The sequence below is a fragment of the Orbicella franksi genome, chromosome 5 (assembly GCF_964199315.1).
Source record: "Orbicella franksi chromosome 5, jaOrbFran1.1, whole genome shotgun sequence".
In the NCBI taxonomy this organism is placed as follows: domain Eukaryota; kingdom Metazoa; phylum Cnidaria; class Anthozoa; order Scleractinia; family Merulinidae; genus Orbicella; species Orbicella franksi.
Genome location: NC_138149.1, coordinates 24,052,401 through 24,062,400, shown reverse-complemented (window position 1 = coordinate 24,062,400; position 10,000 = coordinate 24,052,401). Strand labels below are relative to the sequence as shown.

The 10,000-nt window shown below is 39.3% G+C and overlaps 1 protein-coding gene across 3 annotated transcripts in view; it reads left to right on the top strand.

The window, feature by feature from the left end:
* LOC145487082 (uncharacterized) overlaps positions 1 to 10,000 on the top strand; it is a 71,697-nt gene that overhangs the window by 33,849 nt on the left and 27,848 nt on the right. For all 3 annotated transcript variants that reach the window (XM_081465800.1, XM_081465801.1, XM_081465799.1), the window contains exons 9-12: positions 1,181 to 1,476; positions 4,478 to 4,813; positions 7,596 to 7,731; positions 8,493 to 8,547. In XM_081465800.1, coding sequence (XP_081321926.1) covers positions 1,181 to 1,476; positions 4,478 to 4,813; positions 7,596 to 7,731; positions 8,493 to 8,547 — 823 coding nt within the window. The remainder of the gene's footprint in view (positions 1 to 1,180; positions 1,477 to 4,477; positions 4,814 to 7,595; positions 7,732 to 8,492; positions 8,548 to 10,000) is intronic.

Sequence of the window (10,000 nt, the reverse complement as noted above, 5' to 3'; positions counted from 1 at the left end):
CCAAAACAAGGTAGCAACTGACCAGTATCACGTAACCATATCGCGGTCTCAAGTTTGGAGCTTATCGAGGTCACGTGATTTTTTGAAGGTTGCCCCTGACCAAGTGATGGTTTTTGATTGGATCCCAGGTTCATATCAGGTTAACTTGTTTTAATCAGGGCCGGGTGGTTCGGAAGCCCGTTAACACTAGCCCAGGATTAAAAGTTTAATATAACCGAAGTCTAATATAACTTAACCAAAGTATAAGTTTTTCTTGTGTGCAAATGTTTTTCATCGCTTCCCTTTTGTGCAGTTTCAGATTATTCAAACTCAAAACAGAAGGGGCAAACAATATAGAGAAAGCCTCACCGCAAAGTTAAAAAACTCGAATCAAAATTTTCGCTTCTCCTGGGTTAGCTTAATCGTGCTTTGAACAATTCAGCTCAGAGTTCCGCTTTTACAACTGGCTAAATCTTGCCAACTAACGTTCTGCTCCGAGATTATAAATTTGAGCACTAAGCGACTCTTTGTTGTCCCAGGTAAGAGCAAATATATCATATTAAATGGTAAGGCTACTTGTGGCCTACACACACGCACACACACACAAAAAAAAAAAAAAAAAAGAAGAGAAAACTAAAAAAAAAAAAAGAAAAAAAGAAAAGAAACAAAAAAACTCAAAATAATTTAAATCTTATTAGGTAAAATATTAGAAAAACTATACATGCAAGTCATGGAAAGTGGCGAATGTCTTAAAAAAATGAAATATCGGATCTTAGGATATGTATTACATGCGGAAAAGAGCAAAATATTATGTATTTACACCTATGAGCTTAAGCTTATATCGTTGTCTGAGGATCATTCCGTAAATACACCGTTGTCTTACGAGCTATACGCGTTTACGATCACCTTTAAGTTGCTGCCAGAATAGAAGATCAGCTTTTATCAGCTGTACTGGTTTCCTTCCCGTAATACTAGCTTCAGGAATATCACTCTCCTATAATAATACTGCAGCTGCGGACGTCTCAGCTTCAATTATTGCCATATTGGAGTTCGATATTGTATCCTCAGCCGCCTCCCTCTCATGCTATCGTACCAAGGCTCACCTGAGCCGTCCGCCATTTATGAATTCAGTATCAAAGGTGTAAGATGTATTTCTGTACTTTTAAAAAAGGTTTACGTCGGGGCTTGATTATTTATCCAGTTACAACATGTTCCAAATGACGACTTTGAAGAAAAAAGAGTTTTTGTTGGTCCAATCCTTCACATTAACTGCCCTATGGAAGGTGAGCTTGCAGAGCCCGTTTCAATAACACTGCCCATTGCTCTGGAACAAGACCAGAAAAAAGTACAGAATGTGGAAACAAGCCAGGTACGATTATGTTCCCGAATTAAAAGGGGCAGCTCACAAGAATGGGTTGACATCACAGAGAAACTGGAGCCGCCGGCTAAACTGAAAGACGGGGTTCTGGAATTTCAAGCAAAGTCTACTGATTCCAGGTACGCACATTGTCATTTCTTTTCTTTGTTTCCCTTCTTTAATGAAAAAGTGTATATAAAATCATGAATCATGAATTTATTGCCAGTAAAAGACTATAAGTTTGGATCATTACAATTTTGTGAGGAAATTCCATGTAATTCCATGTAGTCGATGTAACAAATAATTTATAAACATCTGTTTATTAGAAAAATTTAATATATAAACATTATGTCAGGCCAGAAATACGTCGTTTACATTGCAAAGACTTCAACCGGGATCAAGTCTGAACCATAAGAGTCAAAGTTCGTTTGTTCGTTCGTTTCTTAGCCAATCAGGTTAGACCAATATGTTTTTGAAATAATAGCCTTCCGCTTCAAAGCGTTGAAACTTGACAATCGAAATATATTACGTGCTGTAATATGTGTTGGATCTCCATCACGAAGGCATTGCAGGAGAACACTGCAGAAGAATTGCAATGGAACACTGTACTCTTTTTTTTAACCAGCAAAAGGTCACAAAGGGAGCACTGTTCATTCTCAGAAAGCTTTTGGATGTTTAGAGATAGAAAAACTGTGTAACCCAATTATTTATTTTAACGTGTTGCAGAACAGGCTCCTTTTAACTTTGAAATTGTAAAGGAAAAAAATTCACCTTGCAACCTCGTTATCTGAGTCTCTTATCTTCGCGGCCATGAGAGAATCTGGGAACGGGATCAGTGTTTACCCTGTTGCTGTCTAGTCCAAAACACAAGCCAGCTAAGATCACGCCAGTTATCACCTTGACCGGGTTGCACGTCAGCTCAATTCACTTCTTTGACGAAGCAAGCGTTTCATCAACTACAACAAACAGGCGATACGGCAATGCAACGTTTGGAAGTCCCGGATTTGATATCCAGAGGTCGGAATCCAATTTAACTTCAGTACGCCATAAATCTCTTACATTCCTGATGTTCATGAAGGTTCATTGAATGGAAACGAACTTTTGTTTTACTTCGAATAAGCTGTTGAAATTAGAAATTTGGATAAATCTGTCTTGCTTGACAGGGGTCGCACCGTTATAATGGACAACTGTCCGTTTCATCACGGAAGTTTTTAGAGGAATGCATGCTGAATATTTAGTTATCCCGATGTTTCAGCCAGCGTACTTCGCATTTTAATACATGTGAACGTGTAGACTTTCTCAATAAAAATCAAATGTTAGCGAAAAGCGAAACAGAAATCACCATATACGAGGCGTGCAGTTAAAATTTCGCCACGTAATTTAGCAGACAATGTAATGTCTCTAAAAATTGAATAAATGTAGTCAGGAGATGACCTAGTCAATAAGGTGTCGTTTTTTGTCACTGACTTGTATATTTTAGCAAGACGTTTCGGCTAACTGTCAAGCCTTCATCAGTTGAAAACCGTTTGATGCTACGCGCGATTTAAAAACTTTTTAAAATTGAAACGCGCGCGCGCTCAGTATGCGCGTGACTCGAGAGAATTTTAAGTGCGTGCTAAGCACTTGTAGACTTCTGGGATGACCATGTGATCATTCCCAGCGTTCGGGTCTTTTACAGACATCCAAGTTTCTAGAAAAAGCCGCTGATGGTAATGAGCCTACCGTTCGACGACTTCAATGTTTTCAAAATCCACAAGATGATGACATTCGTGAATATGGCACGCAAGTTTGGAGTTATGATCGAACTTCAAGACAGCCGTTTTGTGCTCGGAAATCAGCGTCTTCAGTGATCTTTCGATCTGGCCATAGTGTACAAAATCGCACTGACTGCAATTGATTCTGTCCAGTACTCCAGATGATGGACGGTCGGTTTCATCCCGCTGTTTCGGTCGATGAAAAACGACGTGGAAACGCTGCGAGTAAAAGGTTTGCTTCGAGAGAAAAAACTACCCCTCTTGCTTTATCAATGAATGTGAAAGAGCGCTGGCAACAAAACCAACTAAGCCTACCACAAATGGTTTTTTTCTTACTTACTTATGTTAAGGGCGTCTCCGAAAGAATTGGTAGATTACCAAATCAACAAAGTTTACAAGTTTCCTACAAGCCACCGAGAACCATCAACCTTCTTTACACAGCTACTTTTACGTAGAGCGAGTTACACGTAGCAAAATGTCGAAACCAAGGTCAGAGGTTGATAACTGGGTTTGTTTTATTTCTAACGGACAAAGTCCGAAAAACTTGCTGAAGGGTTTGAACGTGGGTGGGTCTGCAGTGAGTTCTTTGAAGTAAATTCAGTTATCAGATCTTGATGTCCTGTTTCATCGCTTCATGAATTGAAACAGTACTTGTTCCACGTCAAACTCTTTTTTCGGCAGAGGAATTTCAACATGCAATGTCTGCTGCTGGTCTGACTAATGGTATAACAATCCAACGTTATTGCAATAAGCCTTCAATATTGGTGACACGGCTTTGCATTTGGCAAACAAGGGCAATTAATATTGATTGCTATGAATTCCAGACAATGTTTGCCTCGTTTTTGTCTTACAGTGTATGGCAAAAATGCCTCAATGATTGTTATAAAATCTCGTACCTGTCTCCCACTACCTGGGTTGATGGCCAAATTGGATTTAAAATTAAATGAAACTTACCTGGAAGTTGAATTTGGGCACTCCTGGTAAACCCCTAATTTTAAATTGCACAGCAGGGCAAATTAACGGGAGTAGGTTGGAAATAAACGGACGAAAACTCAAAGTAACTGGTGCAAATGTAGGGAAAAAATTAATTTGATTATTTTGTGGCTCTTTTTGGCTTTAGAGACGATTGGCTAGTAGAGAACAGTAGAGAGCGCGGTTTTTCTCTAAATACGCCAAACAAGAATGCGGCGGAACCAAAACCACGGAGCCGAATTGAGTATTTTTATTAGTAACTACCTGTAACGAGGGGAAACAACTGTAGAAGTATTTTGACCCATAAAGATACACATGCTTGCTAGCTTGCTTAAGTTATTCCCTGTGTTTCCTGTCATGAAGTAGCATACTTGTAAGTTGTCAACGTTAATTAACCGTGCTTATGTCGTTTTAGCTTTGGGACCCTGATGACTGACACTAGCAAAAGAACTGAAGAGCTCGATATTCCAGGACTTCTCAACCAACGCGTCTCCGTGCAACAGTATGCAGGATTCCAAGCTTGCTTATGTGATATTGGAAGACCCTCAGAACGGCAACTGATTCTATCCTGTTACCCATACCAATCGAAGAAGAATACACCATGGACGGAAATATCTTCAGGATATAAGGTGGTTTGCCGTGGACAACAAAGATCCCAATATCCGCTGAAAAAAGGGGAAAAGGTTTTCTTTTCTCTCTCAAATGCCCTTGTTCCAAGTGGAGAAAGTTGCGAGGAACCCAGCTTCCTTAGGTAGGTAATACACGGACTGAGATCAGAGATATTAGTCTTTTACTTCTATCGCTATCGTCAATTCCCGTATAAGAATGCGCACAACTATTTGCTAAGTAATAAATCGTTATATTAGTTCAAGAAACTTACAAACTTCACACCATTCAGACCTATCTACTTACTTCTCTGTATACCGCAGGGCTTCCGAAGGAATAGACCCCACGAAAGCAGCGACTCCCTAAAAGTAACGTCAAAACATTGTGACCGCTAAAAATCTCGAAAGTGGCGACCTCCAGAAAGTAGGCAGTCCTCCAAAAGTAGCGCTCCCGCACCCCCTTCCAACCCCACTTGAAAATACTGTGACCAAGGATCAATAGTATATATTTTTCCGATCAAGAGTCAGGTACTCTACAATAGGGGGGACGTATCGCTTATGCCATGAAGCGTTTTGAAATGTCAATTCGTGACTCATCATTCATGTTGCAATTGCGGCCTGTTACAACCAAAATCCGTAGCATTGTCATCAAGTAACACCAACCTACTACTAACACGAACTTTTCTCCAACCAAAAATAATGAGGAACATTTCTTTCGGAAGTTTACGGTACTTCATGAGGTTACCTACTATCTATTTTAGGAAAGAAAGCAGCGCTCAAAACTTCAAGGCTTGGCTCATAATTAGTTATATAATCCACGTACCCGTCTAATAGTCAATAAAAATAACTTCAATAACACTAACTGTTCACGGACTGTTCAAGGAACGGGACAGTGCCTCTTGAATTGTGGAATTTAGTAACTTTTATTCTTCGAAGCACTGCCGTTTGGACCAATGTGCACTGATTCTATTGATTCTACTAGCTCACGAGATTTCAAATAAATAACTGAATTGTAGGCGCGTTTGGGTTTACTGACCTTGGAAACTAGAAGGTTCTCCATAGCTTAACTTTTAGAAAGGCCAGGCAAACCGACGGAACAGAGACAAATAAAACAATCAGACTTAGCCAATGAAAACGATGTCAAAAGATAATTCTTAACCGAAATCTAGACAACTTTCGAGGAGGTCCCTTCAACCAAGACCTGCAAGACTGCCCAAACATGGCTAGCTAGCGCTTCCACGAGACCAATTGTTGAAAGATAGAGAATGTAGACAAAACGAATAATTAAGTACAAGGGAATATAAATGTGTGGGCTTGACTGTTAGACAACTTGCATTGACGCATGATCCCGATGCTAACATTAACATTGACATTAACATTAACATTATAGTTAAGCCCCCACCCCCCAAAAAAAGAGCTCCTCGATAATAATGGAGCTCCTACGCGCCGATGGCGCGCGAGCGGAACCCCATGCCTTAGAAAATTTGGTAAACCATCCTCTAAAAAATTGTTTCTCACGTGACTGTCCGTACGTCCGTACGTATGTCCGTACGCCAAGCGCAATACCTTGAAAAATAAAATAGTAGCACCGTTACCGTAGGTACATCTTTGATATTGAGCATCCATGTCATGGTTTATTGACAGCTTTCAAAACAAGGTATGGGCTGATCAGTATCACGTAGCCATATCGCGGGCTCAGACTTAGAACTCATCGACATCCACAAATATCAAGAAAATTCGCCTAAATATCTTTCCAGAAATTCTCAAAATTCTAAATATCTCGAAAAACCCTTTAAATGTCTTTTATTTTTGTCGTAAAAAATACACCGATCTCGAATCACCTGGGCCAGAATTTTCAAAATTTTCTTGCAGTAGTATGAGTTGAGGAGGAAGATTCAGGCGCGTCAATGTTACCAACATCTTCGGCCATTTCGAAAATTGTTCCTTTAATTTAGCACTTTTATTAGTCAGTAAATGGTTTGAACCCAGGAGTATCAGTAGTTCGTATAGTGTGATCGTCCGGGTGAGTGTAGTTCCGAAAAGAACTGTTGTTGGTGACTGACGTTTCGACAACCTGAGCGGAAGTCATCTTCAGAGTCAAGTGAATAGTGTTTGTCAGTCGGTGATGTTATAAGTCTGGTCCGTTGAACGTGATTGGTCAGTATAGCCATGATGGTATTGGCTGAAAGACTCGTGTAAAGTTTGTCATCAGTCATTGGTGGGTTTTGATCCGTCTATTGTTAGACATACCTCAATTTATTTTTAGCGGTTTCCAACAAGAGTCAAAAAATAATTCTTGTTTTCGTTTATAAGTTCCATAATTCATGCCAAATAATGACACTGACTGCCAGAAACAAACTACATTCAAGTACATTTGCTTAGAGAATCGAAAAGTTCACTAAACGACCATATGCATTTCATAGCCGGTACCTCATCGCCTTGTTTGAAATTGCAACCCTTAACTTCGTGCAGTACTTTCAGGGAAGCCATTGATGAGAATGAGTATGTTAATAAGAAAGGTTAAGCGCGCATTTGGTCTTGCTTAAATTTGGACTGATTAATGGCCCATTACTGTTCGTCACCGGTCACTCGTGATGCAAATCCACGGCAAAAGTGACCAAATGTGTGACAATTGAGAAATCAAAGCTACTTTTAGTTATCCCTAAAACTATCTCAGTTATCCCTTATCCCTATAATTATTTATTCAGTTATCCCTTATCCATAAAATTACTTTGCCAGTTATCCCTTATCCCGAAAACTCTTAACAGGGCCTGATTTGCATGGTTTAAGATACATGTGTATAATGTGAAGGAACCATTTTTTAGAGCCTCCAGCTCAAACTTAATAAAAAGCGAACGAAGATGTCCCATTTCTTCTGTGGTATGCGTTTAATTGAACCATTTTTCTTGGTTTTGTTTCTCTTGCCAGATTTCTTGAAGATGACTCATTCGAAAAAAACTTTCCAGTGCGTGTGGCAAAGCCTGGAAGCTTCCCGCAAATAAAGTTCTTCAAACAAGATAAAACACTTTGTACTCTTAGCATCTTTCCGGTATTACCACCTCAGGTATTTTTCACATCAAGTTTGGTTTGATCGTGCAATTTTAGTTCACTTGGGCTACTTCAGCTAGAAATTTAATTTTTTGTAGATGAAGCCGAAGGAGATTTGTAGTTATTGTCCACGCCCCACTTGTCAGATCACTTTTGTGAATAGTTTGAATGGTTAGCTGAAACATGGCTGAGTGGTTCGTGTTCAAGCGCTGGCCAGGGATATTGTGTTCTGTTCTTGGGCAAGACGCTTTTCTCCCATAAATGGGTACCGGCGCGTTAATACTGGAGAGTAACCTTGCGATAGACTAGAATCTCATCCTGAGGGCGGGAGTTAGAAATACTCCTAGTGGCTTCGTGCTATTGAAGCTGGAGATAAGCGCCGACCTGATGGGTCACTTGGCTCGTATGCAAAATTTACACGCAACTACAAGGGAACTGATATTAGGTGGGTTTGTGTCAGCCACAATATCCATGGCCGAAACATACACAGATTAGTCAATACTTTTATTTATTTATTTATTTGTATTTATTTATTTGTTTATTTATTTATTCATTTATCTATTTTTAATATTTTTTTTTTTTCTGAGAACAACTGGCTAGGAAGTAATGATGAAAAAGAGTAAGAAACAGGGGAACGTCGTTTGAAAAATTTTGAGCATTTTTGTATATACAGTTATAGAATGAATTAGGGATAACTTTAAGTTGCTGAACCCTTTTTATTTGAGCTACTTTGCAAACTAATGAATGCCAATAAGCTGTCTGGCTTTTCGTCCGCAGAAGGATTATCCTAAGACTTCTGAATCACAACAGATACCCGACGATACTCATATGGGTAAGTCTGACTCACTGCCTATAAACCTAAAACATATATTTTTCTAGCGGGATTAAGAGCCCAAGTCGAAGAACCGATTTTGCTCATTTTTGGCCCATAGATTGGCCCTAGCTAGAAAACAAACGGACCATAGTCTCTGCTAATACAGCCTTTTTTGGAAGAATTTTGCGAAAAACGATTTTGCCCTGATTGGGCTCAATATCCACTTCCAGTTATGCTGAATTTCCTGAGTATTTGATCACTACGTACAGCACACAAGAACTACTTGAGAATCTTTCAATAATATTTATATGTAGCTCAGGTCCTCATGGTACCACTGAATGAAAAACAAAATATATCGAAGTTAGTTTTGAGCCCGAAATAAGATCCAACAGACACCCAATTTTTACAATGTGTTGCAAGCGAATTATAAACAATTTTTGGATGAGGTTTCTGTGATATCCGGAATAATCAAGGTCAAGGTAAGTGTTATCAGCCGAAGCCGAAGGCTCAGGCTGATAACAAAAACCGAGAAACGAACAAACCATCGATTGAACACGGAACGATTAAACGTTGTTATGAATGCTGAAAAACACAGCGGTTTACTCAACAAAGTGCACCGCAACAGCGCACGCAAAACGACGCGTACTGTCCAATTACAAGCATGACGCGTACACTGTCCAATTAATGCTAAATCGGGCAGCTGATTGTTATAGTTTTGATTATTTCGGATATCACAAAAACCGAGCCCAATAATTTCTTTATTATACATTGTTTTTAAGAGCCACTGCCTGTAAATATGGAGAATCCGACGACAGGTCGGAAAATTCGGATTTTCTTTTATTGCGTTAAAAAGACCTTTTTGGTGAAGTATTTTCAGAAACATACCTTCAAAGTTCCAGCGACTTCACATTTTTTGTGAAATCTAGAAAAGTTCGAAATACCGCTCAATCGACCAAGATGGCCGATGGAATTTATGCAAAATTGCACATTTTCAACAGGTCAGTACAGAAGCAAGGGAACTTGCCTGGATTTCATATTCACACAGTTTGTAACTTACACTTTGATCATTCCTCTGAGCAAAGTGTCATCTTGAAGTAAATATGTTTTGTCTACTTCTTGGCCGTTTGAAAAATACAACCATCGCAATTAGTTTACATGTATAATTTCAACTCATTTTAGAGGGTCATAACTCTTCTAGTATACGAATCTCTCAACAAAAAAAGGTTCTAAAGAAAGAGCTATGCTATATGTATACCATATCTAAATGGCCAGTTTGGCCCGTGAAAATTAACCGCGCTAGACGAAAAACTAAGAAGGCTATTTTGACCAATTGCGCCTTTTTTGGACGAGCGAGCAAAAACTTCGATTTCGCAGTCATCTTCATGAACATAATTCGACATGTTTCACCGCACAAATTATTGTTTCTTCTACGCAAACCTAATTTTGTGTTTGTTTCCTGTGATCGGGTTGG